Below are 21,585 nucleotides of genomic sequence, written 5' to 3'. Positions count from 1 at the left end.
AAACAAACAAATAAAGTCTGAGGGAGCCAGGTGAGACCCTGTCTCAAGAAAAAAAAAAAAAAAAAAAAGGTAAGTGCCTGTAGTCCCAGTTACTTGGGAGGTTGGGAGGCTGAGGTGGGAGGATTGCTTGAGCCTGGGAGATGAGGCAGCAGTGGGCCATGATTGTGTCACTGCACTCCAGGTTGGGTGACAGAGTGAGTCCCTGTCTCCAAAAAAGAAGTCATAATCAGCCAGGCACAGTGGCTCACTCCTGTAATCCTGGTACTTTGGGAGGCTGAAGTGGGCGGATCACTTGAGGTCAGGAGTTTGAGACCAGCCTGACCAACATAGCAAAACCCCATCTCTATTAAAAAATACAAAGATCAGGCCAGGCGTGGTGGCTCACATCTGTAATCCCAGCACTTTGGGAGGCCGAGGCAGGCGGATCACGAGGTCAGGAGTTTGAGACCATCCTGGCTAACATGGCGAAACCCTGTCTCTACTAAAAATACAAAAAATTAGCCAGGCGTGGTGGCATGCGCCTGTAGTCCCAGCTTACGCAAGGCTGAGGCAGGGGAATGGCGTGAACCCAGGAGGCAGAGCTTGCAGTGAGCCGAGAGCTGAGATTGTGCCACTGTACTCCAGCCTAGGAGACAGAGCGCGAGACTCCGTCTCAAAAAAAAAAAAAACAAAGATTAGCTGGGCATGGTGGTCTATGCCTGTAGTCCCAGTTACCTGGGAGGCTGAGGCAGGAGAATAGCTTGAACCCGGGAGGTGGAGGTTGCAATCAGTCGAGATTGTGCCACTGCACTCCAGCCTGGGTGACAGATTGAAATTCCATCTCAAAAAGAAAAGAAAAGAAAAGAAAAGAAGTCATAATTATGCCTTCAAGTCAGCGGTATAATAAGAGAGAAATTTTTGGCCGGGCACGGTGGCTCACGCCTGTAATCCCAGCACTTTGGGAGGCCAAGACGGGCAGATCACGAGGTCAGGAGATCGAGACCATCCTGGCTAACATGGTGAAACCCCGTCTCTACTAAAAAAACAAAAAAATTAGCCAGTCATGGTGGTGGGCCTCTGTAGTCCCAGCTACTGGGGAGGCTGAGCCAGGAGAAGGGTGTGAACCCAGGAGACGGAGCTTACAGTGAGCCGAGAGCGCCACTACACTCCAGCCTGGGCAACAGAGCAAAACTCCATCTCAAAAAAAAAAGAAAGCAAAAAAAGAGAGATAATTTTTTTTTCTTTTTTTTGAGGTAGAGTCTCGCTCTGTCGCCCAGGCTGGAGTGCAATGGCGTGATCTCGGCTCACTGCAACCTCAGCCTCCCGGATTCAAGTGATTCTCCTGCCTCAGCCTCCCAAGTATGTGGGACTACAGGCGTGTGCCACCACACCCGGCTAATTTTTTGTATTTTTGGTAGAGATGAGGTTTCACTGTGTTAGCCAGGATGGTCTCGATCTCCTGACCTCATGATCTATCCACCTTGGCCTCCCAAAGTGCTGGGATTACAGGCGTGAGCCACTGTGCCCAGCTGAGAAAAAAAAAATTTTAAGTAAAGTCTGAGGGGACAAGTGTAGACAGATAAATTGGAGCAGTTCCTGAAGCAAAACTTGGTGAGAAACAAAGCTTCCAGGCATTCTTCATTCACCAGGCCATTTCAAGTTAGACATATTGGTCTAGTTTATCCTTCTAGCAACCAAATGAGGAAGCTAGTTTTATTACCAATCCCATTTTACAGGTCAGAAAACTAAGTGTGACCAGTTACAAACGTTTCCAAGGTCACACAGCCCAATTTTGCCACTTTGGGCATTTAAACCAAGCCTAGCTATGAATCACAACACTATACTAACTTTTTTTTGAGATGGACTCTTATTCTGTTGCCCAGTCTAGAGTGCGGTGGTGCTATCTCAGCTCACTGCAACCTCCACTTCCCAGATTCAAGCAATTCTCCTGCCCCAGCCTCCTGAGTCGCTGGATATATAGTCCTGAGCCATTGCACCCGGCCTAATTTTTTCTCTTTTAGGGAGTCTTGCCCTTTCCCTCAGGCTGGAGTGCAGGGGTCTGATCATGGCTCACTGCTGCCTCCACCTCCTAGTCTTAAGCGATCCTCCTGCATCAGCCTCCCAAGTAGCTGGGCACACAGGCACGCGCCACTGCACCCAGCTTATTTATTTATTTATTTATTTATTTAGAGATGGAGTCTCGCTCTGTTGCCCAGGCTGGAGTGCTGTGGTGCGATCTCGGCTCACTGCAAGCTCCGTCTCCCGGGTTCACGCCATTCTCCTGCCTCAGCCTCCCGAGTAGCTGGGACTACAGGCGCCCGCCACCATGCCTGGCTAAGTTTTTGTATTTTTTGTAGAGACGGGGTTTCACCGTGTTAGCCAGGATGGTCTCGATCTCCTGACCTCGTGATCTGCCCGCCTCTGCCTCCCAAAGTGCTGGGATTACAGGCGTGAGCCACCGCGCCCAATACTAATTTATTTTTTGTAGTCAGGGTCTCCCTATGTTTCCAGGGTGGTCTTGAACTCTTGGGCTCAAGCCAGCCACCTGCCTCTGCCTCCCAAAGTGCTGGGATTACAGGCGTGACCCACCATGCCCGGCCAACTATATAAGTTTTCTAGGGAATATGTCTGTGGCTGCTTGGGGGACTGCTGTGCATGGGGGCTACCATGACCCTTCTTCCGCTTGGCACGCCTGGTCTCAACCAGCCCCCTAAAGACCGCCGATAGCTATTGGAACCAATCAGCATTCAGGAAGGGGGCGGACCTAGTGAACCTCACAGCCAATTGGTGGATGGGAGGTGCTAAGACCAAGAAAGGGAGAGTTCTGAAATTGAGGCTGGTAGGGGCGGGTCTATAACCGGCACTTCTCTGGCACGAGCCTCTGGGTTTCCGTCCTCTCAAAGCTACGAAGCCAAAGGGCATGGAAAGGGCACGCGCATGCGTGTAGGGGTGCCCGAGGCCCGGAACAGCGCCAGGTGGCTTCGAGAGCTGGGGTCACCGCGGAAAAGAAGCCATTGCGCCCCACAGGTACGTGAAGTGGGAAGGGCCGGGGTTCGTTGGGGCATGAGACGTGCCCTTCCCCTACCCAGCTCCTACCAACCATACCCCACTTCCTTCACTCTGCGACCCCTGCCCTACCACGGCTGGCCACCATGCTTCCTCTCCTACCCTAGGCCCTTCCTTTGTGATCAGGCCCTGTCCCTGATTGCGCCTCTGTCTCCCTTTCTGTTCTCTCGAGGTTTTCTCAGGCTCGCTGGACTTCTCTTGCCGCTCTCCCTCTCCTGTTTCTTTTAGTCTACCATCTCTTTCCACTTTCTGTATTCCCCTGTACCTCGTATACCCCTGGATTTCTCCGTCCAGAATCCCTTTCTGGTACCCCAGATCCCTCCAATCTCATGACCCGTTCGCCACCCTCCATCCTTTTTTTCTTTCTTTCTTTCTTTTTTTTGAGACTGAGTCTCGTTGTGTCCGCCAGGTTGGAGTGCAGTGGCGCAATCTCGGCTCACTGCAACCTCCGCCTCCCGATTTCAAGTGATTCTCCTGCCTCAGCCTCCTGAGTAGGTGAGATTACAGGCATTCACCACAACGCCCGGCTAATTTTTGTATTTTTAGTAGAGGCGGAGTTTCACATGATGGCCAGGCTGGTCTCCAACTCCTGACCTCAAATGGTCCACCCACCTCGGCCTCCCAAAGTGCTGGGACTACAGGCGTGAGCCACTGCGCCTGGCCCCCACCCTCCATCTTTTAACTGTTTCCCCATGTCCCTGTTCCTAATAGCCTTTCTCTATTTCCTGGCTTCTCTTCCCATTAGCAGTGATTCCTTCGACTTCATCCTACCCCTGTGATTCCTTATCTGACCAAACCTTTTCCAATCTCTCTCTGCTCACTTATTTTCTCTCATCTTCTCTCTCTCTTTTGAGAGACAAGGTCTCACTCTCTTGCCTAGGCTGGGGCACAGTGGTGCAATCATAGCTCAGTGTAACATCCAACTCCTGGGCTCAAGGGATCCTCCCACCTCAGCTTCCCTAGTAGCTGGGACTACAGGTGTGGGCCATGGAATCCCAGCAAATTTTTTTCTTTTTCTTTTTCTTTTTTTTTTGAGACAGAGTCTCACTCTGTTGCCCAGGTTTATCGTGCAGTGGCACAATCTCGGCTCACTGCAACCTCCATCTCCTGGGTTAAAGCGATTCTCCTGCCTCAGCCTCCCGAGTAGCTGGGATTACAGGCACGCACCATCACATGCAGCTAATTTTTGTGTTTTAGTAGAGACGAGGTTTCGACATGTTGGCCAGGCTGGTCTCGAACTCATGGTCTCAGGTGATCTGCTTGCCTCGGCCTCCCAACGTACTGGGATTACAGGCATGAGCCACCGCACCTGGCATCGTCCAGCTAATTTTTATTTTTATTTTCTGTAGAGACGAGGGTCTCGCTTTGCTGCTCAGGTTGGTCTTGAACTCCTGGCCTCAAGCGATACTCCCGCCTCAGCCTCCCAAAGTGCTAGGATTACAGATGTGAGCCACCGTGCCTGGCTTCATCTGGTCACACTAAATAGTATTCCCACCTCACCCCAAAACATCTCCCTATTCGCTTGTTTTTTTGTTTTGTTTTGTTTTGTTTTTGAGATGGAGTCTCACTTTGTTGCCCAGACTGAAGTGCAGTGGCACAATCTTGACTCACTGCAACCTCTGCCTTCTGGTTTCAAGCGATTCTTCTGCCTCAGCCTCCTGCTTCAGCCTCCTGAGTAGCTGAGATTACAGGTGTGCACCACCGCCCACAGGCATGTATATATATATATATTTTTTTTTTTTTTTTTTTTTTTTTTTTTTTTTTTTGAGACGGAGTCTCGCCCTGTCACCCAGGCTGAGTGCAGTGGCTGATCTCAGCTCACTGCAAGCTCCACCTCCCGGTTTACCATTCTTCGCCTCAGCCTCCCGGTAGCTGGGACTACAGGCTCACCACCGGCCAGTTTTCGTATTTTTAGTAGAGACGGGTTTCACCGCGGTCAGGCCAGGATGGTATCATCTCTCCTGACCTCGGATCCGGCCTGCCTTGGCCTCCCAAAGTGCTGGGATTACAGGCTTGAGCCACCGCCCGGGCCTTATTTTTGAGACAGAGTCTCCCTCTGTCGCTCTAGGTTGGGAGTGCAGTGGCTGATCTCAGCTCACTGCAAGCTCCGGCCTGGTTTACGCCATTCTCCTGCCTCAGCTCCTCCCTGTAGTAGCTGGACTACAGGCACCTCGCCACCACCGGGCTAGTTTTTTTGTATTTTTTAGTAGATGGGGTTTCACCGTGTTAGCCAAGATGGTCTCTCGAGAGTCCTGACCTCGCGGATCCACCCGTCTCGGCCTCCCAAAGTGCTGGGATTACAGGCTTGAGCCACCGCGCCCAGCCTTTTTTTTTTTTCTGAGACAGAGTCTCTCTCTGTCGTCCAGGCTGGAGTACAGTGGCATGATCTCAACTCACTGCAACCTCCGCCTCCTGGGTTCCAGTGATTCTCCTGCCTCAGCCTCCTGAGTAGCTGGAATTACAGGTGCGTGCCACCATGTCTGGCTAATTTTTGTATTTTTAGTAGAGACAGGGTTTCACCATGGCCAGGCTGGTCTCGAACTCCTGACCTCAGTTTATCCACCTGCCTCAGCCTCCCAAAGTACTAGGATTACAAGTGTGAGCCACTGCGCCTGGCCAATTTTTGTATTTTTAGTAAAGACAGGGGCTTGCCATGTTGGCTAGGCTGGTCTTGAACTCCTGACCTCAAGTGATCCACCCACCTCGGCCTACCCCAGTGTTGGTATTATAGGCATGTGCCACCGCGTCTGGCCCTCCCTATTCACTTTGCTACTCCCCTTGACTTATCTGCATGCTGATGGCCACCCTATCTTTATATTCCAGGACACCATGGATACCCGGGGACCAGTCTCCCAACCTTTTCAGCAGCCTGAGAAACCTGGTCGTGTCCGCCGTCGGAAGACTAGGCGAGAACGTAACAAGGCCCTGGTGGGCAGCCGCCGGCCATTAGCCCATCACGATCCTCCTGTGGCCATTCGAGATCCACCTGTGGTCCCTACTGCCTCCAAGCTCGTGGTCATAACCCAAGGCCGGCTGAGCCGGGAGCATCGGGGTCTCTTCAACCACGAGGTGAAATCCCTAGATGTTGCAAGGCTGCTTAGCAGTGGGACACTGGTGCCAGGCAGCCCCACACTCCCCACCAAGCTCTCCCCAAGCCCAGGCAGGGCCCAGGAAACAGCCCCACAATCCAGGGACAAAGAGAACCAGATGCCTGGAGGTTCGGGCCCAGGCCCACCCAGTTCCCCAGAGTTGCCTGGCGTGGGGCAGCTGCTGGCAGAGCTGCAGTGTCAGCTGAGTTTGCCACAGGCCTTCCCCCGGAGGAACCTGATTCAGGATGCCAGGGATGCCATCGTGCATACCTTGCAGGCCTGTCATGGTTGTGTGCCTGACCTTGCACTGGTGCTTCGGGGCTGCCAGCCACCCTTGCCAGGTGAGCCTCGCTCCTGCCCCTGTACTCCCCTTCCCTTTGTCGACTCTAGCTCAGCTGGCCTCTATGCTTCTTTCTCTGTGCCAGGGGCCAAGCCTGGGGTCTCTGAGAGAAAGATGACACCCTTCTGGATCAATAGCCCTGATCAAGTCCCAGAGGAGGGGAGGCAAAGGAAGCAACAAGGGACAAAGGAGTTCACCTTCCCCATGCCCTACACCTCCAGCATGCCCACTGCGCACAGGGGGAGTATGGCACCACCAAGAGGTCCCTGGCCACCATACTTTCCCTCACTGTCTTCGCCATCTGGAACAGCCTGGGGTCCTCCAACAGCGTTTGACTTGCTAAAAAGCATCTGGCTGGTAGCCACGCCACCCCCTCCTCGGCCCTGGGGGGTTGGCCTCCCTCAGCCCCTGCCTCAGCCTTCATCACCCCTGTTGCCCCGAACCTCTGTCCTGGACTGGAGCCCCTGCCCCGCTTCCCCACCGCCCAGCCTCTCGTGGGTAGTGGCCCAGAGCAGTCCGGAAGCCTGGTCTTTTCCACCCATGAGACTGTACTGAGGAGGGGCTGAGGCTAGGGCTAGGGACAGATATCTTGTATTCCCAGTGACCTCAATAAAGTACTTTTCATGGCCCTCTTGATTTTCAGTGAGTTGCTGACCCAGGAGAGCAGCTTTCCTTAGCTCTGAGTTCTAGGTTCAAGATGGAGGGGATGGTACTGTGTCTTGTTACCTTCATAGGGCCTGAGGAGCCAGCATAGTGGGGAAAATTGGGACTTCAATTAGTCCAACACATATGCCCACTGTGGCTAACTGTATACCTGACCCTGAGCTCTGGTGATGCTGGGGCCCCAGAATGAGTGAGACAAAGGCCTTGTCCTCATGAGGCTCCCAGTTTGGTGGTGGGCACACACAACCCCAGCTCCAATGGTTGTGTCTAGGAGAGCAAGAGAGGTGCAGGGACTGGGGCAGTCCAAGGAGGGAGTGATGACTGCCCTAGTGAGGAGGGAATTCTTTTTTTTTTTTTTTTTTTTTTTTTGAGACGGAGTCTCGCTCTGTTGTCCGGGCTGGAGTGCAGTGGCTCTGTTGTCCGGGCTGGAGTGCAGTGGCCGGATCTCAGCTCACTGCAAGCTCCGCCTCCCGGGTTTACGCCATTCTCCTGCCTCAGCCTCCCGAGTAGCTGGGACTACAGGCGCCCGCCACCTCGCCCGGCTAGTTTTTTGTATTTTTTAGTAGAGACGGGGTTTCACCGTGTTAGCCAGGATGGTCTCGATCTCCTGACCTCGTGATCCACCCGTCTCGGCCTCCCAAAGTGCTGGGATTACAGGCTTGAGCCACTGCGCCCGGCCGGGAATTCTTCATAGAAGAGTTGTATCTTTTCTTTCTTTTTTTTTTGGAGACAGAGTCTCATTTTCTTCTCCAGGTTAGAGTGCAATGGCACAATCTTGGCTCACTGCAACCTCTGCCGCCCAGGTCCAAGCGATTCTCCTGCCTCAGCCTCCCGAGGAGCTGAGATTACAGGTGTTGCGCCACCATACATGGCTAATTTTTGTATTTTTAGTAGAGACAGAGTTTCGCCATGTTGGCCAGGCTGGTCTTGAACTCCTGATCTCAAGTAATCCACCCACCTTGGTCTCCCAAAGTGTTGCAATTACAGGCATGAGCCACCGTGCCCTGCCAGCCCTGTAGTTTTCAAAGTTGGTGGAAACTTGGTACTTACGGAAAAGAACATTTCAGGCAAGGGGAACAGCATATGCAAGTCCTGGAGGAGGGTGCATAGCAGATGTAGGGCCATTTTCACTCAGCAAATCCCTAGGCCACACTGGGACCTAGAGTAAGGCACATCTGGGCCTGCCCTTGAATGCCTCCTGGTGTGTGAGCACAGGGAACAGTGTATGTGCAGGCTCAGGGCAGGAGTGACAGATCAGGGCTGAATCTGGTCCACAGGCTTTTTAAAATTTCACCCACGATATGTTTTAAATGTTTGAATCAATTGCCTACTGTTACAAACCAGGCAGTTTGCTTTTTTTTTTTTTTTTTTTTTTTAAATTGCATTTCTGGCTTCTCTCAGAAAGAAAGAAAGAAAAAAAAAGGGATCTGGCAGCAGAACTACAATCCTTCCTGGCACAACTGGCCAAGTAGCAGAGGCCCCCTCTTTTTGGGATCCATGCTCTCCATTAAAAATGTTTCACTTATATTTCCGGCTTGGCCCCTTGGCTTAGAAAATTTTTAAAAAATGATATTTTGAGCAGCCCCCAGTTTTCTGCAGTGGAGAAGGATAAAGCTAGAAGTATTTGTTGGAGTCTGATCAGGAAAATCAAGGTGAAGGGTGTGGCTTGTACTCTGAAAAGCCTTTCTAGGGCTTGCTGTTGTCCACTGGGAAACCACAGGGTTGATACCCTCATAGAGGGGACTGGGCTGAGAGATCATAGGGCTGCATGGCTTGGCCCAGGTCTTATGGTGGACAAATGACAAAGTAGGGGCCAGGCTGGGATTTGAATGAACCCAAGCAAGTTATTTCAACTTGGATCTGAAACACGCTTTTGGCTATCTCACACTACCACCTCTGTCTCTCACAGCAACCCAGTTTCACAACGTGGTAAGCAGTGACAGGTCATGGTCAGGCAGAGGGGTACGGTGGTTATACTGAGGGCTCCACCACTACCATGGAGTGTAACAAGTGGCTTGCCCTCTCTGTGCCTCCGTGGGCACTTCGAAGGGTGCATCAGATCTAGAATGCTGGCAACTCCAGGATGGACACAGCTGGGGGTGGTTGCACTAGAGGTGGTGATGGGCAATCAAAGACTTGTTGGCCAGACGCGGTGGCTTACGCCTGTAATCCTAGCACTTTGGGAGGCCGAGGTGAACAGATCACTTGAGGTTAGGAGTTTGAAACCAGCCTGGCCAACATGGTGAAACCCCATCTCTATAAAAAATATGAAAAAATCAGCCAGGTATGGTGGTGGGCGCCTGTAATCCCAGCTACTCAGGAGGCTGAGGCAGGAGAATCGCTTGAACCTGGGAGGCGGAGGTTGCAGTGAGCCGAGGTCGCACCACTGCACTCCAGCCTGGGTGACGGGGCGGGATCCAGAGAAGGCAGTCTGGAGGAGGCATGGCTTTGGAAGACGTGAGTTCAGTTTAGGACACGGGAAACCATAGGTATCTACGGGACTACGGGAGGGGAGGGCTGGGGCGGGGTGACAGAGGATGAACGTCCCCCTCCCACGCGTTGAAGATAGGAGTCAGGTAGGGCCCTCTTGTAGGAGGGGGCGGGGAGCGCGGCGCCCGGCGGCCCCTTTAATCGGGGGCGCGCTCTGGCCGGCCCGCGCGCTCTCGCCTCCGTCGCCGGGCCGGAGCGGGAGCCGGAGCGGAGTCGGGGCTGGAGCGGGCGGAATGGAGCCCCAGCGCGCGCCCGCGCTGCGCCGCCTGCTGCCGCCGCTGCTGCTCCTGCTGCTGTCACTGCCCCCCCGCGCCCGGGCCAAGTACGTGCGGGGCAACCTCAGCTCCAAGGAGGTGAGCACGCCGATCCCTCCTCTGCCGCCCGCCGGCCCCCGGGGGACGCAAGGGAGGCGAGGGGAGCGGGTACCGCCCCGCCCCCTGCCGCCTCTCCCGGCGGACTCAGGGAGCCCCGGGGGAATGGGGCCGAGAGCAGTGGGGGACTGGGCCAGAGTCGAGGCTAAGAGGAGCCGTGGGGTCGTAGCCAGACCTGGGGGTTGTAGGAGGGATGTTGAGGTCAGAGCTGGGCGGGGAGGGAGAGCAGGTTGGGAGAGTCAGAGTTTGGGAAGGGGGGGGTGGTGCAGAGGTGGTGCTGAAGGGACAGCACTTTTCACTCAGCAGAGAGCCCGGAGCTCACTGCCACACTCCCGCTCAGGACCGGGAGGGGGCCGTTTGGAAGATTCCCCCGCGCGGGATGGTTTTTGGGAGCACGGGGTGGGGTGCAGGGGAGTGTGGATATTGGGAGAACGGGGTCAGATATTGGCCAGGACACGAGGTGGCCAGGATGGGCATCTCGCCCCTAAGGTCTTTCTGGGGCCTCCCAGGAAATGCAGGGAGGAGTGTTTGAATGGAGGGGAGGAAACTTGGGGGGGGCAATGGAGGGAGAAAATCAGGGCGGCAGGAATCCTGGACCCACAGTGATGGGATCAGGGAAGGATTTTGGAGGTGACCTGGTCTCCTTCTAGTACTTGGGAAGCCAGGTACCTGAGGGGTAGGGAAGAAAAGTTGGGGGTCTATGGAGTAAAGAGTTCTTGAAGGACTCTCAGCAGAGGATCAGACTGGGCCCCTTTTTCAGGACTGGGTGTTCCTGACAAGATTTTGTTTCCTCTCGGATTACGGCCGACTGGACTTCCGTTTCCGCTACCCTGAGGTGAGTCTCCCCCAACACTCGCCATACTGAGGCTGGGTACTTCCCTTGGCCTCCAAAGGCACAGGCTGCCCCAGCTCCTCGCCCGCAACATCTGTGGTCTGCAGGCCAAGTGCTGTCAGAACATCCTCCTCTATTTTGACGACCCATCCCAGTGGCCAGCCGTGTACAAGGCAGGGGACAAGGTGAGGGCTGTGAAGAGGGCATGGGGGAGAGGGGAGAAGGTCGTGGCTGGCTGAGGGAGTGACCCTGTCCCTGCCTTCCCTAGGACTGCCTGGCCAAGGAGTCAGTGATCCGGCCAGAGAACAACCAGGTCATCAACCTCACTACCCAGTATGCCTGGTCCGGCTGTCAGGTGCAGGCCCAGCCTGGGGCAGTGGGCAGGTGCTGAAGGATGGTGCCTTGCGGGCGTCGAGGGCAGGCTTCAGTCTTCTTGCTTGTCTCCAGGTGGTATCAGAGGAGGGAACCCGCTACCTGAGCTGCTCCAGTGGCCGCAGCTTCCGCTCAGTGCGTGAAAGGTGGTGGTATATTGCGCTCAGCAAGTGTGGGGTAAGGTGCTGGGGTGGCCACCTGGGCCACCTTCTCTTTGCCTTTCTGCCAACTCCCAACTTGCCCAGGGCCCCTCTTAGGCCTCCATACTCCCTACAGGGTGATGGATTGCAGCTAGAGTATGAGATGGTCCTCACCAATGGCAAGTCCTTCTGGACACGACACTTCTCTGCTGATGAGTTTGGTGAGCACGTGGGGACCCGGAAACCAGGCTCTCTGTGGGACACCAGAGCTGGGTGCCCACTGAGGGGACATCCACCTGAATGAACCTTACTCCTCCTACCAAATTGGCAGGGATCCTGGAGACAGATGTGACCTTCCTCCTCATCTTCCTCCTCATCTTCTTCCTTTCTTGTTACTTTGGATGTGAGTCTGGCATATGGGGTGTTGGGGAAGAGACAGGAGGGAGCAGGGTTGTGGGAGGTGAGCTGCTCTCCCTTTCTGCCTGTGGACAGCCTTTCCCTACTCTGCTTCCTAGATTTGCTGAAAGGTCGTCAGTTGCTCCACACAACTTATAAAATGTTCATGGCCGCAGCAGGAGTAGAGGGTGAGGTTCTGTGTCCCAACTTCTGCGTTCTGGAAGAGGAGGCACTTGGGGCCAGACACCTGGACTCCTGGGTCCTGGGGGAGGAGGGGCTAGAGGCCTGGATTCCTGGGTCCAAGGGAGAAGGGGCTGGGGGCCTGGACTCCTGCGTCCTGGGGGAGAAGGGGCTGGTGGCCTGGACTCCTGGGTCCAAGGGAGAAGGGGCTCGGGGCCTGGAGCCCTGGTTCCTGGGGTAAGATGGGCTGGGAACCTGAACCCCTGGTTCCTGGGGGAAGAGGGAGTGGGACCTGACACCCCTGGGTCCTTGAGGGGGTATAAAGGCCTGAACTCCTGAGTCTGGGGGAGGAGGGGCTGGGAGCCTAAACTCCTGGGTCTGAGGGAGGAGGAGCTGGAGGCCTGGACCCCTGGGTCCTGGAGGAGGAGGGGCTGGGGGCCTGGACTCCTGGGTCTAAGGGAGGAGGGGGTGGGGGCCTGGATCCGTGGGCCCTGGGGGAGCAGGGTTGGGGGCTGTACTCCAGATTCTCCTAGCAGGTGAGTGGGGGTAGAAGGTCTGGAGTCCTGAGGGAGGAGGCGGGGTTCAGACCACTTGGATGGCAGTGCTAGAGGACAGTGATGCCCCACAGCTGCTTTCTATCCTTTCTTCTCTGCCCATCCTCCCCCCAGTTCTGAGCCTTCTGTTTTTCTGCATCTACTGGGGTCAGTATGCCACTGATGGCATTGGCAACGAGAGTGTGAAGATCTTGGGTGAGAATGAAGCTGGGTGGGAAGAGGGTGGAGCCAGGGTTCAGGTCGGGCATCGGATCTGAGCCTGGCTCTGAGCCGCCCCCTCCTCCCTTCTCCCAGCCAAGCTGCTCTTCTCCTCCAGCTTCCTCATCTTCCTGCTGATGCTCATCCTCCTGGGGAAGGGATTCACGGTGACACGGTGCCCGGGCAGGGCGTGCTCGTGGGGCGGCTGACGGGGGAGCAGGACAGGGGCAGGGTGGGGGAGGGGGTAGGCCCATCCTCCTCCCTGACGGCCCCCACCCTGCTGTCTCCCCTCATGGCCTGCCGCCAGGGGCCGCATCAGCCACGCGGGCTCCGTGAAGTTGTCTGTCTACATGACCCTCTACACGCTCACTCATGTGGTGCTGCTCATCTACGAGGCGGAAGTGAGTCCCACTGGCCCCTGGTCAGGCCCCGCCTTCCCCTGCTTTTGGCACCGCCTCCCCCTTGACCTGTCTGCTCGCCCTTGCCCACATTGCGCTCCTGCTGGCTCGCTCGCTCTCCCGCTCTTTGATTTTCTGCTTCCCCATCTGTCTAAGTGATTCCTCCTCTCTTCACCATCCCGCAGCAGCTTTCTTTCTCCTCCCTCTGTCTCTCACTGTCTGTCACATTTATGCTCAATATCGTGACTAAGAGTTCAGGAGTCACACAGACCTGGATTCCACACCAGCTCTCCCACTTAACTAGCTGCCTGACCTTGGGTGACGACCCCTGTCTCTGGGCCCATTTTCTTCTTGGAAAATTGGGAGGATCTTACCTAACCCGTGGGGCTCCTCTAAGGCTTTCTCTCTTCTATATGGCTTTGGCCAAAGGGCTTCCCTCTTAGCCTCAGTTTCCTTTTCTGTGAAATGGAGCAATAATAAGACCTACCTTGTTGAGTTGATGCTGATGGAAAAACTCACACATGAGGGCCGGGCGCGGTGGCTCAAGCCTGTAATCCCAGCACTTTGGGAGGCCGAGATGGGCGGATCACGAGGTCAGGAGATCGAGACCATCCTGGTGAACACAGTGAAACCCCGTCTCTACTAAGAAATACAAAAAATAGCCGGGCGAGATGGTGGGCGCCTGTAGTCCTAGCTACTCGGGAGGCTGAGGCCGGAGAATGGCGTGAACCCGGGAGGCGGAGCTTGCAGTGAGCTGAGATCCGGCCACTGCACTCCAGCCTGGGCTACAGAGCGAGACTCCGTCTCAAAAAAAAAAAAAAAAAAAAAAAAACTCACACATGAGAGGTGTTTAGCCCCGTGTTGAGCACACAGTAACTGATTTATTCTCTTCGTGTCTTTTTCACCCTCTCTCTCTACCTCGATATGCTTCTGTCTCCATGCCTGGCTCTCCTGTTGCTTCTGTTCTGACGGAGTACCTCTGTTCCCATGTGCCCAAGGGTGGGGTCCGGGGACCCTAATAGAGGGGAGGAGGCCAGGCTGTGATGGACCCTCTCCCGCGGGTCCAGTTTTTTGACCCGGGCCAGGTACTGTACACGTATGAGTCGCCGGCCGGCTACGGGCTCATCGGACTGCAGGTGGCGGCCTACGTGTGGTTCTGCTATGCTGTGCTCGTCTCACTGCGACACTTTCCTGAGAAGCAGCCTTTTTATGTGCCCTTCTTTGCTGCCTATACCCTCTGGTGAGAACTGGTGGGCCCCAGCCTGTCCCTGCCTCCCTCTCGGGGCTCCCCAGAAGTGGTTGCCTCCCATCTCAGACCCTCCATAGTGAGGAAGATGGGCTTTTCACTCAGGCAGCTGTCACCCAGAATCTGACACTTACTCACTTTGTGGAAAATTACTTTCACAAGAAGTCCATCAGGTTTACCCATAAAACAACAGGATCTCCTCAAAGGGATATCTTGAGCAAGCACAGGCCACTACATGAGGGCCGCGTGTCTGGCACATAGTAAATGTTCAGTAAAAACTATTGTAGGCTGGGTGCGGTGGCTCATGCCTGTAATCCCAGCACTTTGAGAGGCCAGGATGGGTGGATCACTTGAGGTCAGGAGTTCAAGACCAGCCTGGCCAACATGGTAAACCGCCGTCTCTACTAAAAATACAAAAAAATTAGCCAGGCATGGTGGTGCACGCCTGTACTCCCAGTTATTCAGGAAGCTGAAGCAGGAGAATCACTTGAACCTGGGAGACTGAGGTTGCAGTGAGTTGAGATCGTGCCCCTGTACTCTAGCCTGGGCAACAGAGTGAGACTTCATCTCAAAAACAAACAAACAAAACAACAACAACAAAACAAACAAAATGAAAAAACACCCAAAACTATTTTAATTATTATGGTTCACCATAACATAGCAATAAGGTTGGCAGATTCTGAGCCAGACTGCCCAGGTTCAGATCCCAGCTCTACAGTTTATAGATGATGTGACCTCAGACAAGCCCATTAACTTCTCTCTGCCTCAGTTTCCTCACCTTTTAATGGAGATGGAAATTTTATCTGCCTCATAGAGTCACTGTGAGAGTTAAATGAGTTTATGTATGTCAAATGCTTAGAAACAGGACTGGCATGCAATAAGTCCTTACTTCTTATTATCTTTTGTTCATTCATTCATCAAATATGTATTTTTTTTTTCTTTTTGGAGACGGAGTCTTGCTCTGTCGCCCAGGCTGGAGTGCGGTGGCATGATCTCAGCTCACTGCAACCTCCGCCTCCTGAGTTCAAGCGATTCTTCTGCTTCAGCCTCCCGAGTAGCTGGGACTACAGGCGCATGCCACCATGCCCAGCTAATTTATGTATTTTTAGTAGAGATGTGGTTTCCACCATATTAGCCAGGCTGGTCTGGAACTCCTGATCTCGGGTGATCCACCTGCCTTGGCCTCATAAAGTGCTGGGATTACGGGCATGAGCCGTCATGCCTGGCCTATTCTCTTTTTTTTTTTTTGCAGGGGCGGAGTCTGCAAGCTCCTGTCGCCAGGCTGGAGTGCAGTGGCAGGATCTCAGCTCACTGGCTCTGCCTCCCGGGTTTTGAGGCCGAGGTCTCGGCGCTGTCGCCCAGGCTGGAGTGCAGTGGGGCAGCGATCTCGGCTCACTGCAAGCTCCGCCTCCCGGGTTCCACGCCATTCTCCTGCCTCAGCCTCCTGAGTAGCTGGGACCCTGAGGCGCCCACCACAGCACCCAGCTAATTTTTGTATTTTTAGTAGAGGCGGGGTTTCACTGTGGTCTCGATCTCCTGACCTTGTGATCCGCCGCCTCGGCCTCCCAAAGTGCTGGGATTACAGGCGTGAGCCACGCGTGACCAACCTCGGGTTTATGCCATTCTCCTGCCTCCAGCCTCCCGAGTAGCTGGGACTGCAGAGCCGCCACCTCGCTGGCTAGTTTTGTATTTTTAGTAGAGGCGAGGGTTTCACCATGTTAGCCAGGATGGTCTCGATCTCCTGACCTTGTGATCCGCCCATCTCGGCCTCCCAAAGTGCTGGGATTACAGGCTTGAGCCACCGCGCCCGGCCTCTTTTTTTTTTTTGAGACAGAGTCTCGCATTGTTCCGCAGGCTGGAGTGCAGTGGCACTATCTCTGCTCACTGCAAGCTCCACCTCTTGGGTTCACCATTCTCCTGCCTCAGCCTCCCGAGTAGCTGGGACTACAGGCGCCTGCCACCATGCCCGGCTAATTTTTTGTATTTTTAGTAGAGATAGGGTTTCACTGTGTTAGCCAGGATGGTCTCGACCTCCTGACCTCGTGATCCACCCATCTTGGCCTCTCAAAGTGCTGGGATTACAGGTGTCAGCCACTGCGCCTTGCTCTTTTTTTTTTTTTGAGATGGAGTTTTGCTCTTGTTGCCCAGGCTGGAGTGCAGTGGTGCAATCTCCGCTCACTGCAGCCTCTGCCTCCCGAATTCAAGTGATTCCCCTGCTTCAGCCTCCCAAATAGCTGGGATTACAGGTGCATGCCACCACACCCAGCTAATTTTGTATTTTTAGTAGAGATGGGATTTTGCCATGTTGGTCAGGCTGGTCTCGAACTCCTAACCTCAGGTGATCTGCCTGCCTCGGCCTCCCAAAGTGCTGGGATTATAGGCGTGAGCCACCGTTCCGCCCTATCTGTTGATTTCTTATTAGATGCCAGGATTTGGGGTGGTGTGGAACTGAGTTAAATTGAACCTCATTCTTGCCCCTCAGAATTTCCCAGTCCAGTCCTGCCCCATTTCAGTCTCTGGCTTCTGAAGGTCACACTGGCTTCTCTCCAGCTTGGGACCTGCCTGGGGTCTGTGTGTGTACATGGCAGGGGAGGCGGGGCTATAGGGTGGGGTGGAGGACAGGAGCAGTGTCTCTGCTGACCCAATACTCCCCCTTCAGGTTCTTTGCGGTTCCTGTCATGGCCCTGATTGCCAATTTCGGCATCCCCAAGTGGGCCCGGGAGAAGATTGTTAATGGCATCCAGCTGGGGATCCACTTGTACGCCCATGGCGTGTTCCTGGTGAGGATGGGCATCCGTGGGGGCGGAGGGGAGGACCCGAGGGCAGAAGATGCGTGAGGCTCCTACACCTGATCTGCTGGACCTCCTGTTCTGAGGTCTTGATCCATTTTCCCTTTAGTTATTCTTCCTTTATTGAGCGCCCGCTTGCTTCCTGCAGGCTCCTCTACTGTGCCCCTCAGAGTCCATTTTCTTCTTTTTTTTTTGAGACAGAATCTCACTCTGTCTCCCAGGCTGAAGTGCAATGGCTCCATCTCGGCTCCCTGCAACCTCTGCCTCCCGAGTTCAAGTGATTCTTCTGCCTCAGCCTCCCAAATAGCTGGGATTACAGGTGCCTGCCATCATGTGCGGCTAATTTTAGCAGAGATGGGGTTTCACCATGTTGGTCAGGCTGGTCTCGAACTCCTGACCTCAGGTGACCCACCTGTTTCGGCCTCCCAAAGTGCTGGGATTACAGGCCTGAGCCACCTCTTGGGGCCCATGTCCATTTTCTTCCGTTCCTCTCTCTTACCTTGTGTCCTGGCTTCTTTCCTCAACCCCCATACTCTCTCTTTGCCCTCCCTTCCCATTTCCATTCCTGACCCTGTGTCCCAGATTCTTCCATTTCTCTTCTGTATCCCCACTGCCTTCCCCACTATCCTTGATCTCTCCACTCTCCCCCTGCCCCCGCCCACATTCTGCCATCACAGGCCATTGTTCAGGAAGAAGCAGCTGGGGTGGCACAGGGTGAAGCTTTTTTTTTTTTTTTTTTTTTTTTTTTGAGACGGAGTCTCACTCTGTCACCAGGTTGGAATGCAGTGGCACAATCTTGGCTCACTGCAACCTCCGCCTCCCAGGTTCAAGTGATTCTCCTGCCTCAGCCTCCAGAGTAGCTGGAACTACAGGCGTGTGCCTGGCTAAGTTTTGTATTTTTAGGAGAGATGGGATTTCACCATGTTGGTCAGGATGGTCTCTATCTCTTGACCTCATGATCCATCCACCTCGGCCTCCCAAAGTGCTGGGATTACAGGCATGAGCCACTGCACCCGGACCCCACCACATCTGTTCTTTACCTGGGTTCACATCCTATCTGACATTCTTGGTGACAGTTCTAATAGTCATTAATTTATTCATCAGTTGTTCACTGGACACCTGTCTTGAACCAGTCTGTTTCATTCTAGGAACATCCATATGCATTTATTCCTGCCCTCTTGTTTAATTGTCAGAGCAGCTCCAGGAGAGGGTGGAAAATTGACGTTGTTCCCATTACACAGAGCAGGGAAGCTAAGGCCCAGAGAGGAGAAGTGACGTGCTAGGGCTCCGTGGCCTTTGGCGGCAGGCAAATACTTTGAATCCTGTCCTTCTCCAGCAGACCACAAGGTCTGAAATGAAGGGGAACCAGAAAGGGAAACAGGCATGACCAAGTGTCCCAGCTTCTGACTCCAGGGATCTACAACATACACTGTGTAGGGAGTGGGCCCAGCCACTAAGGGAGGGGACAGGTCCCCATCCTTTGCCTCAGAGCCTGACTTAGGTACAGACTTGCTCACCTTCCCAGGCCGGTCCATGCTGAAGCTCTGCAGGAAGTCAGAAAGGGACAGAAAGAGAAGAAACGCTGAGAACCCACCATGTGCCGGGCTCTGCACCAGTGGTTTTCATTTCCACCCTTTCATCTTTCCAAGTAGGCGCTACAATCCCTTTTCCCCACAGCGAGGCTCAGGGAGTTTAATCAACATGCCGCAGATCCCACACTCAGTGAGCTACAGATCCCACAGGCAGGATGCAGGCTCAGAACGGCAAGCGCAGTGCCCTTCCTGCTGTATCTCAGCCAGCTTCCTTCCTAAGGATGCTCACGTTAGCTCAGCACAGCTCCACCTGGGTATCCCACTGCTCATTGCTTTCAGCTCCTTGTTCATTTTTACAGCACAACCTTAGAGGAGCTGTGTTAGGCTTCTGGAATATGGCGAGGGAGTCACAACCAGTCCCTGCCCTCACGGCCTATCAGACTAACTGGTACCAGACATCCCTACATTCCACCAATATTTATTTTATTTTATTTTATTTTACTATTTTATTTTATTTTATTTTATTTTATTTTATTTTTTGAGATGGAATCTTGCTCTGGCACCCGGGCTGGAGTGCAGTGGCATGAGCTGAGCTCACTGCAACCTCTACCTCCTGGGTTCAAGCAGGGTTCTCCTGCCTCAGCCTCCAGAGTAGCTGGGATCACAGGCGCACCACCACACCTGGCTAATTTTTGTATTTTTAGTAGAGACAGAGTTTCACCATGTTGGCCATGCTGGTCTGAAACTCCTGACCTCAGGTGAGCCACTCAGGTCGGCCTCCCAAAGTGCTGGGATTACAGGCGTGAGCCACTGCGCCGGCCCACCAATATTTATTGAAGGCTTATATGTGCCGGCATGGTTCTAGAAGGTACTAGGGACTCAGTAGGGAACAGAAGAGTCTGGTTCCTGCCTCATGGAGACATTTTAGAGTCTATTAGTTGCTGTCCAGTTGAACTTTCTGTATTTATGAAGATATTCTATTATCTGCACTTTCCAATATGGGAGCTACTAACCATATGTGACTGTTGAGCACTTGAATGTGGGTAGGGCATAGTGAGTGTGTATTGGGGAGTGTGACTGACCAACATTTAAAATTTATTTTGATGAAATTTAAGCTACATGCAGCCAGTGGCTATCATACAGTGCAGGACGCTGACTCTAACCAGTCAGTGATAGCTCAGTGATCAGGGCTCTGATGGAGGAAGCACAGGTCGAGTTGTGTTGAAGGGAAAAGGTGAGGATCCAGGGCACTTTGAGAGCCCAGAGGGGGCACCTAATCCAGTGTGAATGGCTTCAGGAAGTGTGGGGGATGTCAACTGAAAGGGAATCCTTCGAACCCCAAGTTTATGGGGACAGCCTCCGGCCTGACAGTGCCTCTCACACCTGCTCCTGGCCCTGGCCTCAGATCATGACCCGCCCATCAGCGGCCAACAAGAACTTCCCGTACCACGTGCGCACGTCGCAGATCGCATCGGCTGGAGTCCCTGGACCCGGAGGGAACCAATCCGCTGACAAGGCCTTTCCGCAGCACGTCTATGGGAACGTGACGTTTATCAGCGACTCGGTGCCCAACTTCACGGAGCTCTTCTCCATCCCCCCGCCCACCACCTCCGTAAGCCCCGCAGCCCCAGCGCCCGAGGAGCTGCTGGCGCCGCCCCTGGAGTACCTGACCCCGCTCCCGGCCCCGCCGCCGCCCCCGGCGCCCGGGCGCCTGAGCCCTCCCCATGCCTTTCGCACACCCCGCGCCCCAACACCGCGCCGCGACCGTCCCCTGGCGCCCGCGCCCACCCTGCCTGACTGGGTACTGGCGCTGTTGCGCACACCCCTGCAGACGCCCTGTGCCGTGCCCCCACCGCCCGCCTTCCGCGGCTCTCCCCCAGCTCCCCGGCCGCCGCCGGAGTTCGCCCCGCGCGCCCCGACGCCGCCTTTTGAGTACCTGGCCCCGCTGCCCAGGCGCCCCGCCACCCAGTCATTCCCTGACTGACACGTGCGTCCACACCTGGGGTGGAAGGGTTCTCCGGGGGAGGGGGACGGGCCTTCGGGGCCGCATCTGCCCCGTGAGGGTCCAGGACTGCCTCTGACCCTGACCCCCCTCCCAGGCCGGGAAGCAGGTGGAGGAGACGGCGGTGGCGGCGGCGGTGGCCCCGAGGGGCCGCGTGGTGACCATGGCCGAGCCGGGCGCAGCCTCCCCCCCACTTCCCGCTCGGTTCCCCAAGGCGGCCGACCCGGGCTGGGACGGCCCGACGCCGCCCTACCAGCCGCTCGTGCCCCAGACGGCGGCGCCGCACACCGGCTTCACCGAATACTTCAGCATGCACACGGCCGGGGGCACCGCACCCCCGGTCTGAGCACCCCTGCCCGCCCCTGCCCCATGGGCCGTGACGGGGCTCTGGACCCCTGCTTTATCCCGGCCCGAGAGCTCGGCCATCCCGGGCCTTCCCGACCCTTCCTACCCCGCGCGCCCAGGTTGGGTACGCTGCGTCCCCCCCCCCCCCCCCTCTGTGCCAAACGATCCCGCGGGAGCCGCTCTCCCCGTCCCCTCCCTCAGCCCCTGCCCCGAACGGCGCCGAATTCTGGGCTCCCGCTGTTCCGTGACCTCCGGCCCCCTGGCCCCCTTCGAGACCTCTGACCCCGCTGGACTCCGGAACACCCGTGGTGACCGCCGGGACCCTGCCTGTGACTCTCCAGGACTCTGCGACCCCGGGATGGATATTGCGATGCTGGTCTCGACCCTGAAACCCTCCCTCGGATCTGTGACCTCGGATCCGTGCTCCGTCTGCCCCTATCTCCATTCCGGGATTCCGGGGGCCTTCCCTTGGGTCCCTGGCAGAAAGACATTTCCCCCTTCTTGCCAAAATAAAAAAGATTCGTTTTTATCTATAACATGGCTTCTTTTACATCTTGATGGTGTTCAGCGGCGGGGCTGAGCCAGAACTATGTCAGGCTCGGG

General features: G+C 55.1%; 2 protein-coding genes across 4 annotated transcripts; both read left to right on the top strand.

Annotated features, from left to right (window-relative positions):
* The first annotated feature begins 2,547 nt into the window (after positions 1-2,547).
* Positions 2,548-7,103, top strand: PRR19 (proline rich 19). The gene is made up of 3 exons (XM_009194615.3): positions 2,548-3,006; positions 5,869-6,475; positions 6,560-7,103. Exons 1-3 carry the CDS (start codon positions 2,917-2,919, stop codon positions 7,027-7,029), a joined length of 1,167 nt encoding a protein of 388 aa, XP_009192879.1. The 5' UTR covers positions 2,548-2,916; the 3' UTR covers positions 7,030-7,103.
* Positions 7,104-9,797: 2,694 nt separating this feature from the next.
* On the top strand, positions 9,798-21,518 carry TMEM145 (transmembrane protein 145). Of its 3 annotated transcripts, none has more exons than XM_009194617.3 (15): positions 9,798-9,980; positions 10,759-10,833; positions 10,938-11,015; positions 11,099-11,185; positions 11,278-11,379; positions 11,479-11,563; positions 11,674-11,745; positions 11,858-11,926; positions 12,587-12,667; positions 12,767-12,845; positions 12,978-13,071; positions 14,136-14,308; positions 16,974-17,094; positions 20,041-20,247; positions 20,735-21,511. In XM_009194617.3, the coding sequence occupies exons 1-15, from the start codon at positions 9,861-9,863 to the stop codon at positions 20,981-20,983; spliced, it is 1,692 nt and encodes a 563-aa protein (XP_009192881.1). In that variant the 5' UTR covers positions 9,798-9,860; the 3' UTR covers positions 20,984-21,511. The 3 variants fall into 3 exon arrangements, with proteins under 3 accessions (XP_009192881.1, XP_009192880.1, XP_009192882.1); XM_009194616.4 differs by having other exon boundaries at positions 9,825-9,980; positions 10,908-11,015; positions 20,735-21,518; XM_009194618.4 differs by lacking the exon at positions 20,735-21,511 and adding an exon at positions 20,467-20,719 and having other exon boundaries at positions 9,826-9,980; positions 10,908-11,015.
* Positions 21,519-21,585: the final 67 nt, after the last annotated feature.

Source organism: Papio anubis, chromosome 20 (genome assembly GCF_008728515.1).
Source record: "Papio anubis isolate 15944 chromosome 20, Panubis1.0, whole genome shotgun sequence".
In the NCBI taxonomy this organism is placed as follows: Eukaryota; Metazoa; Chordata; class Mammalia; order Primates; family Cercopithecidae; genus Papio; species Papio anubis.
This window is presented reverse-complemented; position numbering and strand designations above follow the sequence as displayed.

What these genes read in the sequence shown, in the direction of transcription:
- TMEM145 (XM_009194616.4), top strand. Translation starts at nt 9,861, where the DNA reads ATGGAGCCCCAGCGCGCGCCCGCGCTGCGCCGCCTGCTGCCGCCGCTG. An exon ending in TGCTCATCTACGAGGCGGAA is followed by an intron (nt 13,072 to 14,135) that starts GTGAGTCCCACT and finishes CCGCGGGTCCAG; the next exon opens with TTTTTTGACCCGGGCCAGGT. An exon ending in ACGCCCATGGCGTGTTCCTG is followed by an intron (nt 17,095 to 20,040) that starts GTGAGGATGGGC and finishes CCCTGGCCTCAG; the next exon opens with ATCATGACCCGCCCATCAGC.
- PRR19 (XM_009194615.3), top strand. Translation starts at nt 2,917, where the DNA reads ATGCGTGTAGGGGTGCCCGAGGCCCGGAACAGCGCCAGGTGGCTTCGA. An exon ending in GAAGCCATTGCGCCCCACAG is followed by an intron (nt 3,007 to 5,868) that starts GTACGTGAAGTG and finishes TTTATATTCCAG; the next exon opens with GACACCATGGATACCCGGGG. An exon ending in CTGCCAGCCACCCTTGCCAG is followed by an intron (nt 6,476 to 6,559) that starts GTGAGCCTCGCT and finishes TCTCTGTGCCAG; the next exon opens with GGGCCAAGCCTGGGGTCTCT.